General features: G+C 35.7%; 1 protein-coding gene across 8 annotated transcripts in view; it reads right to left on the bottom strand.

Moving 5' to 3' along the window:
- Positions 1–22,416, bottom strand: part of CADPS2 (calcium dependent secretion activator 2) — a 284,215-nt gene that overhangs the window by 116,245 nt on the left and 145,554 nt on the right. For all 8 annotated transcript variants that reach the window (XM_064702731.1, XM_064702734.1, XM_064702728.1 and 5 more), the window contains exon 8: positions 19,625–19,764. In XM_064702731.1, the coding sequence (XP_064558801.1) occupies positions 19,625–19,764 (140 nt within the window). The remainder of the gene's footprint in view (positions 1–19,624; positions 19,765–22,416) is intronic.

Here is a 22,416-nt window from a genome sequence, read left to right on the forward strand (position 1 = left end):
TTTTGACACTTCATGCTCTCATACACTGGAAAATTCCCTTTTAACTTAGCAGACTTCATGTAAACATTGCATCCAATGAATACCACTTTTCTGTCTACCCAGCACAAAACAGCAAGACAAGACAACACTGTTGTGTATCAGACTGACTCCTTCGTGTCTCGAGCACCTCTAAGGAATGTAGGAACAGTGCCAGACATTAATTTCCACTCTTACACAGCAGTGCCACCACTGAGGCTTCTTTCCATGAAGCCAAATCAGTTACATTTCATTGTGCATTTTAGGCATTCCTGGACAGTCTGCAAAAGAGAAATTTAATTGCAATGAATGTTTGCATGTGCCAAGAGTCCTATCTGGTTCAGAAAGTCCTTCATCTGCAAATGGGTCAAGTATGAAAGAATACTGAAATTACTCTTATAAAAATTTTCCAAGTCATCTGATGCTGGCCATAGAGGAAAACTGCTTAGGTGAACATTTAGCCCAAGACAGTAAGGCTAATCTAATATTCTAATAGAGTCATTATGCCTCAAAAAACCTACTGGTGCAGAATGACACCTGTAGGTGATCCTTTCATCAAAAACTAGATTCAAAAAAGTACTTTTACACTCCTGGTCATATTTTGATGACAATACAAGGGCAAGAAGAAGGAAGAAGGCTTTCATAGTATGACCCAGCAAACCCGTTCTCTGAAAATATAAATTTTTTAAAAACTTTCCTATACAGAATTCATTTAGAATTTTAAAAATACCAGAATAACAAACAGACTTCTGACTCCATGTCACTTCGGAAGAAACTTCTCCAAAAGAACACAGAAGTGGACACTCAGAAGCACTTTCAGGCCTATGCCTTCTTCTCAACATAGCATGGAGGGAAGCAAGCAGGTATCTATTCCCAGAGATTCCTCATATACCCATGCTGATACCGTCCCTAGAAGCTTCTTCATCTAGAAATGGTGTCTCTGTGTTGGAAACCTTTGAATGGGTTTTTGCTTAAATTAGTTTCTGTAATGATTTTCTCAACCATTTAAAACGTTTAAAATCTACACCCAGGAGAACAGTTCCACATCTGAACAAGCTGTGCCTGAAGCAGCTTGTAGGGTTCATACTGAAACTGGCACCTCTAGCACTATTCAGCAATTGTCTTGTGGCACTGGAAGAGACTTCAGTGTACAGAAATTTGTTTTAGAATCATTAACATAACTGGATGTTTATCCTTGAAAATGCTGTACACAAGCAAACTGATTTCTGCAGGACTTATATCAGAAAACAACAGAAATGCATCACTGAAAAATATCTCCTCTTTGAGAAAGTTCCTTATGCATTTCTTCATATATTTAGAATTTTAAAAATTGATTTATATTATTAGGAAGAAAATTCCTAAGATGGTTTTAGTTTGGGTGATCGTTAGGGAAAAAAAATAAAAAAGCTATGCAAGAAAGATATAAGCCTACAAAAACCCAGAATTTCCTATTTGTCATAAAATATGTAGAAAATAAATATGTAGAAAACAAAACATTCAAATGTTGTTCTCCCACTGGAGTTGCTAAACTGGAACTGATTTGTGACTGGAGCTGTAGGAGTTTAGGAATACAGAATCCTGCCTGTGAGGGAGCATCAGAGCCATCTACTGGGGTCAGTCCATTGCTGCTGCACAGACTTGCCTTCCCAAAACTTCAATGCTGCACTGATATTCACCTACAAAATTGCCAGTAAATAATTTCTTTTTAAAATCCATAAAATCTCAGAGAATAGAAGCTGTGGTGCTGATGAATTGGATGAGAGCAGAGGTAAGAAGTAAAGCTTCTCCTCACTTCAAGTTTTAGAAGTACTTTTTGAAAAATAGCATTTATTTGTAAATAACCCAAATGAATAAAATGTCTTCTATGGGCATTTGGGTGATCAATAAAAAAAAAAAAGAATATTTTTTGTGTTACTCATAATTATTATTCAACTCTGAGATTGAAATTTTTTAATCTCTTTCCCCAAATAGAATTTTACAGTGTGTATATATACATATATGTGTATATATATATATATGTATGTGTATATTTAGACATGTATATAAAAGGACTAATTTCCTGCTATAGTTCAGTCAAGTATTAGAGGATAGAGCAGTTACTGTGGCCTGTAAATATATAATAATAGCTGCCTCTACTCTTAAATAATATTTATAATAAAATATTTATAATAAAATAAATATTTTATTTATCACAATGGTGTAACAGAATTTATTGGAATTTAAAGAATCAAATTTTTAACTAGGCTTTAATAACTCCCACACTAAGTATTTTAAGACCTTCTTCCAAAATGGATCATGTATATACGGAGAAAAACTTTATAGGTACTAAGAAGCTACACTTTGAAACTTCTAAAATTAACATGCAGTTCTTTTACCTGTCCTGGCCAGGAAAATAAGCACTTTTTTCAATTATAAACACTTTCACAAGATGATATAAACAATCAAAAGTGAGATTAATTTAGCTGCATTATGATCATACATCTTTTCCCTTGATTTAACCATGCTGCCCTCCTGTGGATGTCAGGACATGTAAAATGCCACGGCTCAGACTAAAAAAACTCATTCAAATCGATCCCTGTTACCTGTTCGTGACAGACTTGAAGAGGAAAGAAAATGCCACTGTGTAATCACAAAAAGTGGTTGTGTTAAACTTCAGGGCAAGGAGTGTGAAACTATATTTCAAATAGTTTTGAAATGAGTATTTTAAATTAGTAGAATTTCTTATTGTTCCACAAATCATGAATCTGTGGGAGCACAGTGTCATAAATATTAATAATACATTTATTCTCAAATTAAGGGGAGAACATTCATTGCATAGTGATGAGTTACTTCATCTGCTGAAGTGCCAACACAGTTGAACACATACATTATAAAGATTATCCAACAACTCAAAAAGCATAGAAAAAATCTGCAAAAGCATCAGTATTTGGTAAACCAAAAAACGTTAATTAGTTAAACTGTAATCTTTTTTGCCCGGTACAGAGATACTACACACATCTTTAGAAATTATTGAGTAAAAAATATGTTACATCTTCAAAGAAAAATACAAAAGATGGTTTGAAACAGAAGAATCTCAAATTAGGAGGGATCTATTATCAATTACTCAATGAAATTCTCTCAGGCAAAAAAAAATCCTTTTAAAATTATATTTATAAATCTCTATTGTTATAAGGTGTATTAATAATCAACAGGAAGTTAATATTATGCACTAAAATGTTTATGTAACGAGCTCATCAATATTCAACAGCTGTTAGATTTGTTAAATCACTGGCTTAAAACAGAACAGTGCAAAGCAGATCCCTAAAACTTAGAGTACAACTGCTGGGGTGGCACAGGACTGTTGCTTTTCTTCCAGACTATATTTGTAAATGCTGACAAACTGTGCCTAAAGTCTAAATGACAAAAAATGCTTTAAATTAATTTTCTCTCTGAAGAAAGACTAAAATTTTTAAAAGCTACAGAATTTAGTGTTATTTTCTGAAGGTAAAATACATTAGGAAGTAATCACTTAAAAAGAATCTTATTTAACTCAGAAACAAAAATGAAAAGTGAAATGTCAAATTTTAAATCAAGCTGCTCTGTCAAAATATTTCTTATATTGTTGAAAAGACTGTGAAATAAATAAAAAGTCTCAGGAATGTGGAAAAAATATAAGAAATTCTTTTGGACCAAACTAGACAAGACAGTTTAGTCATACGCCATTTTGTGCCAATTAGCAAAGTTGCTGACATGCCATATCAATAAAAAACAAATGACCTAAGCAGTGGGACTAATTAAATGAAATAAGGTAATTAAAAGCTTCTCAATACATAATAAAAAATATGGCTGAAAGTGTTCTATAATGTCATTTTATTTTCCCATTATCTATTTCTCTGCTGAGTTTTAATCAGTATATCTATATGCATAAAACAGAGTGTCCAGATGTTAATGTGTTGATGGCAAGAATCAGGTGTTCAATTAAAATATATTGAGTGTGCAAGGAAAAAAAACAAGCCTTCCATTAAGGAGAGTATATACAGCTCAATTAAAAATGAACTTAACATTTATCATTAAGTTGAACACTCACATTCTATAATGACAATAAAGTTTCACATTACATGATTACTTTATTAACTTAATCATCCAATTCTAATCTAAGGATCACGGCTATTTTCTGTTTGAAAATGGATCCATTGTTCTCAATATACAAAACAACAGTAAAGCTGTATTTACAGAAACTGTTGGGTTTCCCTTCTCTGAAGCTTTTTTTTATTTTCATCAGTAATGAATAAAACCCCCCAGTTGCAATGCATGTACTATTTGTAGAGATCTTAGCCTAGCAAGTGCTCTCAACTACTGGGAATATTTGTAATATTTAATACCTGTCCCAGATGTGTTGCTTGATTAACTGCAATTTCATTTGGATGTCTTCATTACTCAGAATGTGTTTCTAAATGGCTTGACTAAAAGATCTGTTAAATGACATCCCATGCCCAGCCTACTGCCCTTAATCTAAAACGAGTCATTCCATACCCTTAAATCTTTAGACCTTGCTTCAGATCTTACTTTGCCCTTCAAAACTAAGACTTTAAACCAGATGAAAAAGGTTACAGATCTACAAACATTCAGCTTTGGAAAAGATAATTGCTGTCAGCTCTCCAGCTATGAGGAGAGTATATTTTTAGGCACACTTCTCTACAGCAAAACTACTAAAATCTGAGCCAAGTTTCTTACTCTCATTCGTTTGGTCTATGACATAGTGCATTCTACTTATGACTTTCTACATAGTGCATTCTACTTAAGAACCTAAAATGATCTCAAATTTTAAATAAACAGTTAAAATCACAAATGTAATAAACCATGATAAAAATGCTAACTTCTAAGTCACTGATTTATTGAGCAAGGGCAACTAGTAGTGTATTTAGGAGAAGGTACACTTCTCTCATCACAACCATATTGATTTCCATCTTTGGAAAAAACTATGAAGAAAAAAAGACAACAGTTCTGGGCTGGCAATCTTCTAACATTATCAGAGAAGCTCTCCATGTGGAAGAAAAGGGAAGCTGGTCTGACCCCAATGGAGACTTAGCAGTGGAACCCAAACCTACCCCCACCAGAACACTTCCGCCAATTTGTCCCCAGATTAGTCCAAACAAGCAGCAGCATAAGAGGCAGCCTTAGAGGTCTTTGCTGTCCATTGCTCCAAAGACAAACCATGCACAGGATTTACCCACAGCACTGAGTCCACCAACATAAGAACAAGGACCTGCTGGAGTGAGTCCTGAGGAGGGTCCCAAAGATGCTCAAAGGTATGGACCACCTCTCCTATGACGAAAGGCTGAGAGATTTGGGATTGTTAGCATGGAGAAGAGAAGGTCTTGAGGAGACCTTAGAGCAGGTTTCCAGAACCTAAAGAGAACCTTCCAGAAAAGAGGAGAGGGACTTTTTGCAAGGGCATGTAGTGATAGGACAAGAGGGAATGGCTTTAGGCTAAAGGAGGGTAGGTTTAGATTAGATATTAAGAAGAAATTCTTTCCTGTGAGGGTGGTGAGACACTGGAAAAGATTGCCCAGAGAAGTTGGGGATGCCCCATCCCTGGAAGAGTTCAATGCCAGATTAGATGGGGCTTTGAGCAACATTGCTGAGCAGGCATAAAGCTAATTTAAGACAGGATTAAATTGAAACAGGTTTGTAATGGTAAGCACACAAAAAAGACCATTTGTAGTGTGGGAGAAGTTGTTGTTTACAGTTTTTATTTAAATAAAAAGACCATGTGAGCTAACAGTGCATAACTCTGTATGAAAGCATCATTAACTACACTACATGTCAGCCTTCCAAGGTGATGCCTATTTGGGGATGAGACATACTCAGGCCCCTGACAAAACAGTACAGTATTGATCTGCCAACACAATTGTGTAACAGGACATGGACTATTTAAAGGGAGTTAGCTATGACAAACAAACTATTTGAACAAAATGAAATTAGTACAGGACCATGGGGCTTTGCTATTATGTGAAAAATAAATGCAATCATTTAATAATTGAAATTATACTACTGTGGAGGAAAACCAAAACCAACAAACTACTTAATTGAATTTATAGAAAGTTACCTTTGCCTTTACATTCAGTATTGTGTTAGAATTATTTTTGCCCATAAAGAATAGGGCATTATGAATTGAAATCCACCCTCAGACCCACGATACCACAAGTGACCTGCAGTTTCTCAAGCAGCCTTCTGACACAGAGGGTGGATTAAACTGGCCACATACTTTTAGTTTCTGAAAATAATTTTGCTCCCGTTAAGTACCTCTGATTTTGTAAAGGCTTATATTCCAAAAGACAAAAATTAGGTGAATTTTACCTTCCTAGAAGTAACAGATGGGCAGCACAAGACAGAAGGACATAAGAGGTAGGTGGCATGCCCCCATCCTTGCAGTTAACAGACTGGCACTTTCAGTATAGAAATAATGCCAGGCCAGGCCAGACCATATGCAGTGTCAATGTATGTCAGGTGAAAATAACTCTCTCTTAAATTTGATGTCACAGATGAAGGTGTGGTGTCAAGGAACAGCTCAGATCACCTGATGAGAAAGGCCAATAAATAAACTGCATCTTTCACCTGCATGATATTTGTGATATGCTTATTTGTACAAGAATAAAGCAATATAAACAAAATCTGAAGCAACTATTTAAATGATGATTGGTCCTGCAGTCTGGGAAAATGAGAATATTGCTTAGGTGACTATGTACAGCATATTGTTATGAATATCATAATCAGTTGTGTCTCCAGTACTGCAGACTCATGCATGTAAGGGAAGTTTCTAGACAAGCTTCAAAAGAAACTTAGATGGCAAAAAGTTAAATAATCTGAAATAAATAAAAAATATAATGAAGTCTACCATATAAAATTCTGGAATAAGTGATGAAGCAGGAATACCTGCATGTGATTTCATTCTTATGATACTGTCAGCATATTTTGGGTGCATTGAGTTGCAAATTCAGACAAAACTAAAAGTCAGATTTTGCTCTGAATGATGCTTTTCCAAAGCTAAGGGAACTGTGTAACAATAGCATGAAGAAATTTCAGCAGAAGGCAGCCTGAACTCCCCAGTGAGAGCAGAGACTCCTCAAATATGCCGTGGAATTACTGTGAAGTTCCTGATATCTGAACTTATTACTGCAAATTGTAGAACACTTCTGATATGATAAATTTCTTCATCATTTATTGTATTAAAAGTAAGCAGCCTCCTCTATGCTTTCACTTTAGTAAGATCAATGATGCATACTAAAAAAAAAAAAATGTCCTGCCTACATTTCACCTCACATCCATGAAATTACTCAGATCATGATCTTCCCTGTGAGGACCTAATAAGGCAGGCATTTTTTGCTACAGCATGAAAACAATTAATTTTTTAATACTACCTTCAATCCACATAGCACTGACTGGTCAGCCCATCTACTCTACTTACTTGGTAGAAAAAACACATGCAAATGAAATTGTAAAGTTGTTACTTAGTATTTTAGAAAAAAAATCCCAGTTACAAATCCAAGTTTTTTCTCAATTCCTCCCCTAAAATTTAATGAACTTAATGTCTATTTGCAGTAAAATATTAGTGGATCATTTCAGCTTATAAATTACCAACAGCTTTGCTATTTTAATGAAAATAGAAAAGAAAAACAACCCAATTTTTGCATATTAATAACTTTCCAAAGTCCTGATTTGAGAATTTCCAATAACAGGCAAAAGTTTTAGATTGAATTCTTTATATTTAAAAAAAAAATCCAGTAAAGTAAATATTTACAATCACAAATGCAAGACTTCACATAACATATATTTCATGTACTTCCAGGACTGAAGCCTTAATGGAACCCTTGACATGGGCATCAGTTGAAGATGTTGCCCAGTTTGGCCCAACCTCTTTCAGGTACTTAAATGAAATATCTAAAGAAAAAAGAACTTATCTACATTGGTTAATTAGTCTTAGTAATGACTGTGCTTATGAAGAAAATCGCTTCATTGCCCCAAAGCTGCAGCAGTTCACACTGCAGAACTGATCCATGGCAGGTGAACTGGACCTGTCTTGAATTAAATGAAATGAGCTGCGGTGCTCAGCCAGTGTACCTCACATATTCCAGCCACTAAGGTGATGTAAGCCTAGGACAAGACAGGACAGAGACTGAACTACATCACCAGAAATGCGTAGGAGGTGATTATCAGATCCCCAGCAACCACTGAGTCTCTGTACAGAACTCTCTGGGGACACTTCACACTTGGCTCCCCTTGTAGTCAAGAAGACAAAAGCCAAACAGAGATCAGGTCTTTCACATTTCCCATCTCTTTGTATTGGGTAACATAATTTTGATAGCCATCAGTGACTAAAAATCCTTCACAGGTGCCTCAGATAAGACCAGTTTACTGCTCTTTGAACAACTAATTCTTTAATTCTTCCCTCTCCATGGTTTATCACATGCAATTTGCCTTCTTGGTGCAGGGCTGAATCTCATGCCACTGTTACAACAAGTGGCTGCTGCTAGAAGGTACTCAATTGACCAGGCTCTCTCAGCAGTGATTCTGCATTCAAATTTGCCCATATGGAGAAGACATGAATTTGGAGTCAGTCCCATAAACTATGATGACAAGTCCCAAGTGATGCTGCAGCGCAGCTCATCACCATCTTTATGGCCTGGAACTGATCTCTTCTCTTTTGTGACAAGCTGAGAATTACTGCCAAAGGTTTTCTCACTCCTCTTTTTTCTAACACGTGCACACAAAGACCAAGAAGTTGAGATGGGAAGAGCTTTAAAGTTAAGAATTGCAAATTTGGATAGTATAACTAGAAAAGTCTACCTAGATGTTCCATGGGCTGCTGAGATGTTTGGTCATAGATTCTGAGATATTAAATAACAAGAGGAAAAAGAATTGGCATTTATATGTGAATGCAAGGCACCATTAAGGTCAACTATAAGAGGTAATCCACGGCAAAAGAAGAAGAGTTTAGGACACAGTGAGAATGTGAATAACTGCATTAAAGAAGGCTGAGAAGAGAACAAGGTACAAAACCCAGTATGCAGGAAATGGACAAGTACCACCAGCATGACCACCCAGCCTAACTGCTTGTTTTGTGAGGTTGAATAAGGACTTTAGCAAAGCTGAGCCAAAGAAGGATTTGACACACATGAAGCACTGATCATGGGAAATTTCTATACCTAATCAATTATGCATACTCCATTCTAGTGAAGGCAAGGAGATATTGAACAAGTGTTGCTACAGTTATGATCTAAAGAATATATTTATACAACTGAACCCGCATTACTCTGCCTATCAGAGCCGAAGAAAACCCATCTTAACATTTCAAAAGTATGGAGCTTTAAGGTGAAATATAAAAAAAGAAGCACGCTATGTAAACAGCTGTAACAATTTTTAATGTGAGGGTAGAATCACAATTTAAATATAAATTACATATTAATAAAACCAGATTATTTAATCTACTCTCAATTATTTTACTTCATTTTAAAAGAAGTTATGAGCAAAAGCAAACCAAAATTTTTCATATGAAAATAAATATTTTAATTTTTACGATCAACCTTGCCTAACCCATAGATATTTTCACATAAAGTCTGTTGTGATTAAGCTAAGTGAGTTTGGATCTAAATTTACATCTCAGCTTTTACAAATATTTCAGATGAATTTTTATGGAATAAATGAAGAATGACACCTTAATTAGTAATGCTTCCCTTGGCAATTAGGATTCTCTTGGCTTCTTTCAGCAATTAAAGTGGCAGTGGCATATCATTAAGATCTTCAGATTCCCTGTGCCTCCTCAGAAGCAATTACTGTGTGAAGCACTGAAAATCAGGCTCATAGCTATAATCTGTTCTCTAAGGATCTAGCAGCAGGATAAACACTTTTGCTTCTTCCTTCCATAGTAATTTTGCATTAAGCCATTATCATTATCCAATCAATCATTAATGTAATTTTAATGTGTCATTTTTCATGAAGTTCAATTTAATTTTTAAAAAGTAACTGATTATAGTAAATTGATTTTGCAGAAGTGTGTAATAGCAAAATCATTTAAATGAAGACAGTTATCACATTAGCACTTTTCTCCATGGCAAGATGCTAACATTCATTTAGCACAATGAAATGCCAGCATTAAGCACAAAGTAGCATAACAGAAAATAGTCACATGAGACACCTTGGTATAATAATAGTAACACCTTCACACAGCACCAGAAGTGCAGCTTATAACATACATAGGAAATGTTGACCTTGATATATACAAGTGCATGTTCCTTTACGAATGTTAAAATGAGGACAGGTTTATCAAAATTTAGCAGGATAAAATAGTTACACCTACATGAAGGATATTTTTGACCCTCTGACAAAATAAGCAAAAAATATACACCGTTGCTTTTGAGCCCCGGCTTAATTATTTATTAATTATGGGCCAAAATTTGACCAATATTTCTGCAGAAATATAAATCCACTAGCTTAGTTTTTAAATTTTCTGTTACTTTCTCAGTAGTCTCATTCCAAATGTTGGAAGTCCTTGAAATCCTTGGGTTTACTCTGTGCTGGGATTTATGAGTTTTATCTCGCAGAAAGGGATACTCACGTGCTTGTCTTCAGGGTCTGAGGGTCTTGGATCTTCAGAGTCAGCAACTGTCTGTGATTTACTCTTGAAAAGAAAGATTATCCCCTCTTCACAAGTTTTTCAAGAAAAGCTCTTACGGTTTCAAAGGAACCATGTTAACTTCCTGCTGTAGTTAACTTGCAGATCAACCATGCCAGTCTTTTCCAGCAGATGAAGTACTATGAAGTATTATTCAATGAAGTATTCTGAAGTTTGCAGCCAGGATATTTTCATAGCAGTTTGTGACATATCCTTCTCTAGGATTTTTCACAGAGTAAAGAAAGTATGCTCTACACATAGATTTGTGGTGCTGGATGTTAGATGACACTTTGGCAGACCTTGATGTAAAGTAAGGAGCAGGCATTTCTGAATATGCAGTGGTATTTGCTGTGCTCCACACTTCAGGTGCTGATTGCATTTTTTACCAACCCCACATTTTTTCTTAAACAGTCCACCATGTCTGAAATTCAAAAAGGCCTATTTCATCAGCCACACAACATATCTTTCATGAATGGTAAAAACCTTGCGTTAATACAGTTTGCCTCAGCACTACAGAGCCACCTACAGCCACAGTGCTTGTCTTGATCAAACCTGAGATTGTCATGTTAGGTCCAGACTGAACATGGATTGGGAAATGAAACTTTTTAGTTCACACCTCTTTTGTCTTTGAAGTCAAATAAACTCAGCTGAAACTCTAATACATCTTTATCCCTTCCTGTCAGAAATGACAATGAAATCTTTTGCCCAGCGTCTCAAAAGTATATGGCAAGTAAATACATGGTCACATTGTCCATGCATTGAGCCCGAAGATGAGCCAACTCAAATTCAAAAGTGTTGTGAACAAGTCAGTGACCCCAACAGGTCTGTAGTGCAGGTACTGGCATCACTGTGCCAATGCTTGGGGTTTCTTCTGGGTTTTGGCCAACTATTATGGCTCCATATCTCTGCTACCAAGTCCCATGACCTCTTCAATTAGAGTAAAAGAAATCTCTACCTCCCTTTTGCTTCATAAATAAGTTTAATTATGAGACAATTGCCTTTGGAAATATACACTTTTGTTCATGTTCTGTATTCCAGACATAAAATTAGCCTATAACGTACTCTTTGGAAAAGAGCTCCGCAGTGTGAGTAGATGAAAATGAGGCTCTTTGGACCTCAAAAATAAAAATAACTTGGGCACTAGAGGCCAGCTAGACTGAGCAAACATTGCTGCATCCCATTTGCCAGTAACAGGACAGTCAAGAAAAACTGCACACAATATAAAATCATGGTGAGAGGGAGCAACTAAGTTTTACTTAGACCCAGCTGAGATGAATACACACAATTTTTGTGAGGGGATTATCTTGCAGCAGACTGCTGCATCTCACAGTGCTTCAACAGGTAGCAAGATTTCACAAGGCAACAACTGTGACAACAGGAATCAGGAATATTTTTGTAATTTGGTTAGTGAATCAAGAACTCATCTTTACTTTGTGGTAATCATCCCTTTACTACACATGAGGAACACTGGCTGAGGATTATCTTTTCACAGAGGAGTTTCAAATGGCACAAAGCTAGTAGAAAAATCTCCCATTTCTATATGGATTGCTGGTCATCTCAAAAAAATGCTGGCAGTGGGCAATCTGTCAAGCATTTTTAGAAAGATTTACCTTATAAATTTATTTGAGACTAATTAGGAGTAATTGTAGTAGAAATGACAAAAATACTAACTACTGTTCTAAGTGCAATATATATAGAGAGAAAAATTTACCTTACTACTTCCAGTGCACCTTTTCTGTTTTTCAATTGCCAGTGTCTTAGCACTGATAAGCCAACTTGTCAAGGTACCCCACCCTACCTAGCAGCTGCTTTGAGAAAACTCAGAGAATCCTTACATAGCCTAAACACCTAATTGTTTTGGCAGCTATACTGAGGCCATATGATTAAATGATCAGAAAAGAATTGCAAACTATCCGATGCTATGTAAAGCTTGCAAAATTCAAACAAACCCTATGCTTCCTGGTCTTTAAATTCACAAACCAAAAAGTAAGCATTCCACCAAAGGACAAGGGAGAACTTTCCTCTTTGAGGCAGTAGCTGAAAGTCTTTGCTCTGCTACCCTTTTCTAAGAAATGCAGCAGCAGCAAACAGAAAGCTAGATGGTGCTACTAAGCTGACTTTATGATTACAACCAGATATGCAGCACACAAACTTGGAAAAATGAATCAAATATTATAAAGAGATCCAGAAGAGTTTACATATGTAGAGGAAAAAATGCTGTAATTAGGTAAGTATTTGAGTATTTTAACTTTTGGTTCAGGAAATTAGGCTATATTGATAAGAAATGAAAAAGCAAAACGAATCTCTCGGATAATCTGCTCTTGCTTTTGACAGAGAAAAACACTAAGGAGAAACACATTTTCAAGTACTGTTGAAAAGCAATATAAAAAGTTTTATCTCACAGAACGTAGTACTAATTGAAGAAGTCTATGCTTCCTATTACCATATAATACCAAGTATTAGTAAGGATTTTCTAAGATTTTGGAAATATCTTAATTATTATAAGGTTTTTAACACTTTCCTTCACTTTGAAGCAATCCTAGACCTAGTGATTTAAGAAAAATTAAACTTGAAGTTTTAAATTAGCAAAAAGCTCCTTCTGTCTTATCTGTGACAGGGATCTTGCAGCACTTGCTAAGAGGTGTGATTGTATTCCTGACATCTTACTTTATCTGTACAAGTAACCCAGAGCTGCAATAGAGTAATTTCAATGTAATCACCTTGCATATTTTTCTGAAATAATGAGAGTGGGAGCAGATCTCACCTTCAGATCAAACCCGGATTACCCACCTTTAAGTTGCAAAGGTAATTCTGTTTCTCATCCTGCCCTTCTTTGCCAGGTGACTGCAAACAAACAGTCTGTGTAAGAGCTGGCACCACCCTCATTCTGGCTGACTTCAGTGCCCCCGTGGCTCTGATCAGCTGAGTTATGAGCTCAGTAGCAGCAGTGACCGTGGTTTATCCAGGTGACAGGCACACACAACAGCCCTACCACTGAGACCCCAGTGCCATCCTCAGCTCTGTCACCAAATTGCCCGTGACCTTGGGTGATCTTTGTTTATTCCTATGTTTCACTTCACTCAGTTGCAAACCAGATTACACTCATCTTCCTCTCTAAGGATGTGTGACAAGTGTCATATAAAATAGAGGAAAAAATTACTTCTCTAATTCTAGATCTTAGAAGACTGCTAACCATTTGCCTCACAGGTTTCCTTCAGTTCTGAAACTACAGCAGCAGGAGAAATGTGATTCTTCAGTCACATTCAGGAGTCAGTACCTATATTTACTACTTATAAATGGTCTCCTAAGAACATCTTGGCCAATTTCAAGTGCAAAAGAGAAAATAAAAATTAAAATGTTAGCAAATTAATGGTGATCTTTATATTCTCAAACTACAACTATAAAAAAAAAAAAACACAAAGCAAAACCCAAAGCATCAACAAGTTGTGACAGAAAAATCATCTTGCACAGATTCTTTATTATTACAGAGATTACAATTTTAAAGAAGTCACCAAAATGCTTTCTTTATAGATGAGAGACAGAGAAAATTCTAAGTGCTTGTAGAATGTTTATTCCAAATGCAAAAGTTTAAGAAATTAAATGTGTATCAGTTCCATATGCAACATGTCGTAGCAGAAAGCAGAACAGAACATGAAGAATGAATTTTGCCCTTCAAATCTTGGCAAAAGTTTAGGGCAAGAGCGAGGCTAAAATGCTTCACTCTGGAAGTCAAACCCAAATACTACCACTTAGTAATATTGTCCTGTTCAGGCTGTTTAGTTAGTAGGAATTTCATTTTACTTTATTATTTATTTTCCTTTTTTTTTTTCTTTTTTGTGGTAAGATCATGGAGCACTCCTAATAATTTTAAAGCAAGCTTTACAAAACCATCTCTCATTCATTCTTTTTTCATTTCTAGATTGGAAGCAACAGAATAATACCTTTTAGTAACCACTAGGCTATGCTAGGATACAACTCAATCTACTTTTTAAAATAATGCATGATTTAAATGCATGCAGATGTGCAAAGGCACATCAAAAAACCCCCATGCATTAGAGAAGATATTTAGAGTAACCCACATATCTTGAGTCAATTAACCTGTCCTGCTGGGGTTTTAAACCCTAATATAATTATGAATTAAGGAGATCCAACTGAGCCTTCCTGAAGCAAACAGTACTACTTAATGCTGCTGTTGTAACTCAACAGAAATAAACAGGTTTTTAGCATTTTATAGAGGAAGTTTTTAGCTCAAATTTTACTTCTTTCCTCTGATGATTTGCTTTTTATTCAAGATTGCAACTGAAAAAAAAAATTAGAAATGTTAAAAAATCTTTTATATGGATGTTTGCTTTACTAAGTAAAGGAGATTTTAAAAGTATCTGGTATGTGCTCATACTTATAGATAAGGGAAAGGTTACCTCATCCTGTGAGAAAGTAAATACAATACAAATTATGAGAAAGGAATCTGTAATGTCATGAATTGTCAATAATTGGAACTGTTCTACAAATCCCCATTAATGAGCTATATTTACCTTGCCACTACTCAGACTAGCTATGAATGCTTTGCCTTGTAATGTATTGACAGGATTTAGATACAAAAGGATAATTATCTATCAGTCAAGTTAATTCCCCCTTTGAGAGCCTTTCATGCAAAAATAAAAATAAAAATGTAAAATAAGTAATAAGATTATGTTTACTGTAAGATGTATAATAGTGCTCCATTTTTTAAAGCAGGTAACAGAATACATTGAAAAAAATGAATTGTTTCTTTAATAATGTTTTAAGTCAAATTAGTGGAGTTACACTAGATTGACTGTATGAATGTGTCAACATAAAAAAAACCCCTCTTCTTTGGAAAAGTACAAATGAACTGCAATTGAGACTCTCATAATGATTTTTATTTCCTGCTCTTAGAAAGGTTACAATTAATAATTAAAAATCCCAACTTTATAGTCTATTTTAAAATATAATTTTTTGTTATGACTGCGGAAATCAAAGCAAGAACATGACTTGAAGGTGCTGCAGTCCACAATACTATTTGTGACTTTAGTACAAGGCAGTATAATTTGTAGAAGTGAATATTCTTGAAACATAAATGCAAGATATGTTAGAAGTTTTGAAGTCTTCTAACATATCCCCTGTGTTAGCAAGTAAAGTCAGCCTTAAAAAGGAGAAAATTTTCTCAAGAGATAAAATTGAAAACCACCATTGGCCTGTGGGTTTTGCCAACCCTGCAGAATCTGAAATATTTGGGCACAGTTCCCATATCTAAAAAAACTTTCTCTTACTGTAATTATCTTAGATAGAGTATTAATCTACTAAAACCCATCTTTCTGCAATTGGCTGCAGGATAAAATTTGAATTCAACTCTGAATAAATTTTGAGACTCTCATCTGAAAAACATTATGTAATCCCAACACATTGCCTTCTTTTCCTATGACAGACAACGAATCTTGCATGTTATTTTGTTAACTTTGACAAAAATGTACAGAAAATGTAAGATGTCTAGTTCAAACACTGGTTAAGGATAAGGCATGAGATGCCTCTGAAAAATACAATGAAGAATTAGAACTTAGGTGGGTTGAACACACTAACTACACTAGAAGTCTGTCCTAAAGGTTGTAAAATTCAACTTGCTGATGTGATGAAATTCCAGGAGAAAGGATGATCACATTCTCTCATCCTTTTATATCTGTTCCTTTTGTGTACTCTATGACCCTGTATATATATGACAACATTCTAATAAGGAAATAAAATAAAATAAAATAAAATAAAATAAAATAAAATAAAATAAAATAAAATAAAATAAAATAAAATAAACATAGACAAAGATCTCCCTGTCATTTTCACTATTCAGGATAGCAGCAGCTGTCTTTGAGCCCTTCAGCATTTGATTTTATCCTATGGCCTCCTTCATTATGTTTTAAGCAAACCCTGCTTTACAGAGAGACTTGAATTTCCATATTGTGCAGGTTTTCCAGGGAATTGCAGATCCTGGCACTGTTATAACCCTGCTCAGCAGAGCACAAGCCTTTGGCTGAGCAAAGTCACAGTGCCTCCACTCCCACAGCTCTCCAGAGTGTGGGAACCTTTTCTACCAGATGCTTCCCTAGATTCACCCTCGTATGTGTATGATCCTGGGAGGTGGTACTGTTTTCCCTTGTAAACAGTACCCTCCTGAAAACAGGACAATTGAAATACTAAAAGTTTTAGGCTTCAGATATTAATTTTTAGGATATTTGGACTTGAAGAGCACAATGGATATTTAAAGCCCCATTTCCACTGACTTCAGCTAATAGCTGTTAGTGGTGCGCACCTCTATGAAATCAGACTCCAGATTATCAAACTGGACATGGGAAACAAATAAGACACCATCAGTTACTACAGGGGGAAACATTTCAGTCTCTTACAAGGAGGTCCTTCTGTGCAGCACAAATGGGGATAAAAGCCAGTTTCTTTCAATCAACTCTCAACTATTTTAACTGTGAAATATTCCTTAGCCTTTCTGATGATATTGCCCATCATCCATCACAGGTTTCCAGTCTCTTCACAAATTCAGATTTCCCTGATAACACAGCATCATTTCAGAACCAGAGCAGCTTTAGTATGTGTATTGAAGCAGATGGGAATCCCTCTTGAAAAAACAGCAAATGATCACTTAATACTTACGCTTACCCAGGAAGTCAAGAGAAGGCTGCAGGGAGTGCCTGGATGATGGCTCTTCATAATATTAACAGTTCCTGACTGTACACACTAACAATTCTGCTAGCAGGTGTTCTTTTCCCTCTAAATAAATAACCTTTTCCTTCCTCTCACTGCAATTTCAGTGTTTCCTACAGTACCACTTCAATCTCTTAAATAGTTATTGAAGGAATTATTAAGTTTTAATTTCATTTTACATATGTTAATGGGGGAAAGTCCACACATCTGTTGGTGCCTTAACTTTCCTTAACATGTGTCTAATAATCATTATAGCTAATAGCTATAAAGAAAAGGAAATTATGACTGACCCAGAGCATTTTTAGTGAGAGGAACTACAGTATCTGCCTAAAGAATAGTCACAGCAATGACCCTGAAGTAAAATGTAGAAGTAAATCACAGTGCCAGGAGACAAGTATTCAAAATCAATCTGAGGAAGCAACCATCAGCAGCAGACAAAAGGGAAAATGGCTGCACTAAATTATTGACAACAATATTTGATTTGGTTCTTTAATGGTCAGACAAGAAGACTGATATAAACCAGTATGGAAAACTGAACTGGGGAGGTTAGGAAGACCCTCTGAAGACCCCAGAAGAACAGCTCCTTGCCAAGACAGCCTCTGGGGAAACACAGGAGCATGATGAGAGGAAACACTGGAGCCTTCTCCTTGTTGCTGGATCCAGCTGCACATCATACTCTAATTGGGGTTGTAGACAGCATGACCCCGACATTATCAGTGACCTGATCAAAAATAGGAATTTCTCCCAGCCATTGCTTGTGATGGATGCACAGCACAACAACACCCCTGATGTGTTTAGGGTGGAAGTTTGCAATTGAACCAGGTCATGTGCAGATGAATCAGTTGGACATCACTCTTTGCTGATGTGCTCAAGTCAGCCTGCCTGTGTGGCTGCCTTTTGACAAGGCTGCTGAGGAGGGCGGGCAGCAAGCACTGTGCCCCCCTGCACCCTGCAGCAGCTCAACACCCTCCAGCAGCAGGAAACCGAATCCAGGCTAGCGGGCTGGATCCAGACAAAGACGTGCCACCATCACCAAACCATTTCATAGGTGTTTGGTGAGCGCAAATGAATGGGGCAGAAGGTGGGACTCACAGGAGAGCGTCATGCTTTAGTACAAACACTTACCTCTGCTCTCTACTCCAAATTATCCATGTCACCCGAGTCCTCCTGCATTCTCCTGCTACATTATCCCATTTCCCTTATGTATTTGCTGCCCTGCTTGGAAGTTTTCTCATCTCAGTTCCAGTCTCCAAGCACAGTAACTCCAGTCCCGCACTGACTCCATGACTGGTTTCCCTCCCTTTCCTCACGGTTCCTGGTCACCAGGCACAGGGCTCCATGCACCAAATCCCATTGTTACAGTCCCAACCATTTGTGTCTAAGTTTCACAAAACCAAAATGAGGGATACAAATGATACCTGGGGAATTTGAGTCCAACTGATTAACACTTTGAAAAAAACTTAAGTCAATTTTGTTGCTTTTTTAAAGAAAGCATAATACATAGGAAATTTTGGCAATTATTGCCTGTGTACAATGGGCAGAATACAAACAGGAGGAGACTAAAAAGAAACCCATAAAGCACGGGCAGTACATTGATTCTTTTTTATTGCTTTATAAAAAAAATACAAACTTGTTTACTGCCAGCAACACTACCTGTTTTTGCAGGTGGGCTGAGGAATAGTGGCGGCAGTTGATTTAAGGGGGTCTCTTTATGAACAATCTATTCCACATAGTTTCAGTGTTAGACAGAAAAACATCCTTAAACTAGCATTCATACATAATTTCTTTCAAGAGAAAGACCATGCAGCAGACAGAGAAAGGAAGGGGAGACTATGTGGCAAATACCACTTTATTCAAATTTATAATTAATCCCATTTTAATGGAAAAGTATGTTTCTCCTAAATATTTTTTAACAAAGTGCCATAAATTGTAACATTCAAGACCAGTATCTAAATGAGACTGTACTCTTAGTTCTCCATTTCAGATGTAGCTCGTCATCTGTATTTACACATCACAGAACATCTGAAATGAACCTTATTACTGACTAGTCCAAACTTTTTGTATAAAATGAAGATATAACACAATACCATAGCACAGGAAATGTTTTAGACATTTAAAATGTTTTACAAACTTTATGATTTTATATACTTTGTTAAATACTTGTTAGATACTTTGTTAAAACACAGGCACAGTGAGACAAAATAGTAAAATAGAGACAGCCAGGAAATGGCCACTTACCCACAGTGCTTCATGTGAGGTGGTTTATCCATTCTCACTGCCAGTTTAATTTTCAGGTCACTGTCCTGGCTGTTTTTGGGAACTATCATCTTATGCAGATCAGGAGACTTTGGACTATTGGATGTTGGATACAACACAACCTGCAAGTCATGAAAAGAAAAACTTCAGCAAGCTGATTTAAAAAAACTGCTTGTAGTCTTTAATGGAAACATCTAAGCAGTGAAGATTCTTGTTGCATCTCCTCCAGTACAAAAGATGACTAAAAAAGATTTCCTAAATCTAATAAACCAGCTGACTCAATCTCATTGTAACAGACCAATTTCAAAAATTAACTCCTTCCTTCTCTTACAAATGGAAATTTTCATATTATGAGTTAATAAAATTTCCTCCTGTTAATACATTTTGAATTAACTTTTTTTTTTTTAAAGGAACAGTTGGCATTTCAAAAGGGTCATGTACAATTAAATAGGAACTTAAACTTTTACATTATTCAGTGCTCTGCTGGAAACCCTTTTGAAGCCATTTGCTGTAGCGTTATGCAACGGATCAGCCCTCAGTAGTGGCACTGCTTGAGAGAAGATAACCAAAGTATATCTCTTGTTACTGTCTCCAATTTTGATCAATAGCATTAATAAAAGTCAATTTTAGTAAAAAAACACAGAAATTGTAGATGAATTCCAAAGCACCTTTGCTGCAAATGGAATGTAATAGATGTAAAATACTATGTCCAATCCACATGTGATATGACACAAATCTTTTGTGTAATCCACAGTAGTAGACAAAAAACCCCCCAAACCACTGAATTTTAAATATTTAATTTTTAAAACATTTAGATAAATTTATAGAAACTTTTATTAACAAGTAATTTTAGACTAGTGTAAGTTACAATAAATAAAATATTATTGTTATTAGTATTGTTATTTTTAATTATTAGTATTTTTAAATATTTATTTACCATCTAAAAAGTGTATCCATTTATAGTCAGTACAATTAAAAATTACTGCTTCATCAAATTCTTACCCAAAGTGACATGTTCAGCAGTTAAATGCTGCTGAAATATAATTTCTTTCATCTTTATTATAAGCACTACTTTTGAATCTGGAGTCTGAAGTATTCTAAAGTATTAGAATTTAGACTCTAAAGTATTCTAAATGTATTACTAGGGAGACTTTCATAACATTTAGTGAGTTCTGAATTACAACTACCATGAATTACCGTTATCATTTTGAAAGCAACAACACTCTAAAAAGCATCATTTTTCACATCTTTCATTTCTTGAAAAATAAAATGAATCATTATGTTAACCATCAAGTTAATGTCCTACACATAGTGCTTGTGTCATATATATAAAATGCAATATATTGTCCTCTGTGTTACTACAAAGGATAAGTTAAGGATTTGAGCAAAACTGTCCAAGCAACTATAAATCTAACAGATGTTATTAGCCAAAAATATTACAACAGTGTCATTCAGATCAAAATCATCTGAAAGATGGTGTAAGTAGAAGGCCTTCAGTTCCACATCTCAATACTTTGCAGAAGCACATTCTGTTAATATCAGGAGCTCCAGTCAAGCAGAGGAATATGATGCATCACTCCTAATCAAATATGCAACCTTTGTAAGACCAGTGGAAGAATTAACCTGTCAGATCTATTGAGTACATTCAGTACCTTTTAAAGCAACAGCAGAAGAATCAGTACATTCTGATTTTAGCAAACTTGGTTACTTTTTTTTCTTTTGCAAATGCACAGAAACCACTACTTATAACAGAGTTATTCCTTCTTTCTGGTTCTCATTCTGAGTAAAAGGCATTCCTTAAATAACATTAAAAAATATTATGAGCATGGAAACCTTTGCATTCTGATGTATCAAGGGGGAAATTATTTTTAGTTTATTTATCCCTTTAACTGCAAGATTATATAAGCAGAATTATTACACATTCCTTGCATTTAATCACTAGGAATTCATACAGGACTGCAGGTGATGCTAAGAATTTTTCCTTTTCTACAGTCTGCAGTTCCTGTTGTCCTGTAACTGCTTATTACAGCTCATGCATCTCAAGTGACACCTCTCTCCTGTCAACTTCCAGAGTTTTTAGAATGCTGATGAAAATAAAAGTAGACAAGAGTATGATTAATTTATATCTGTGGTAGTGACAATTCCTTTTCTGAATTTTAAAAGGAGTATTACGGAGCTTCAATTTCAAAGCTCTCACAAAGAATAAGTATCTGTCAGACTATTTGAGTATGTACTGTGCTGGGTTTGTATTATATTTTGTCAAGCCTTCCAGCTTTAAACAACGAGAGCTTGAAAGAACTTTGTAATCAAACTTTTTGTTACACAAAAACACACACAAAGCATTTGACAAGCATGAACTATCTTTGCAAAAACCTTCATACTAATATTGCTCTTAAGGGCATTGATAGCTACTGTGAACCACAGCATCAGGTGGCTGCAAGCTCCAAGCTTCCGCAAAATCACTGAAACCAAAACACTTGGCAACTTCTCCTTGATAAGGAAAGTAAAAAATTGCTGAAATTTCTATGAAAAGCATTCTCTCCACTATGGAATGCTGCAGTGTGAAGCCACTGCCATTGTCCATGGAGAAACTTTCTAAGGTTATTCTGTATCAGATTTCCTTAGGGATTTAAATCTTCTGGTTGTTTCATAATCTACTTTAAAAAATGAAAAGGTATCAACTCAAATGTCTCCTCTGGCAGACATAAGAATCACCTAGAGGATACCCTCACTGTGCCTGAAAATTTTATAAATTTAATAGAATTCCTACTGAT

The sequence above is a fragment of the Zonotrichia leucophrys genome, chromosome 1A (assembly GCF_028769735.1).
Source record: "Zonotrichia leucophrys gambelii isolate GWCS_2022_RI chromosome 1A, RI_Zleu_2.0, whole genome shotgun sequence".
Lineage (NCBI taxonomy): Eukaryota > Metazoa > Chordata > Aves > Passeriformes > Passerellidae > Zonotrichia > Zonotrichia leucophrys.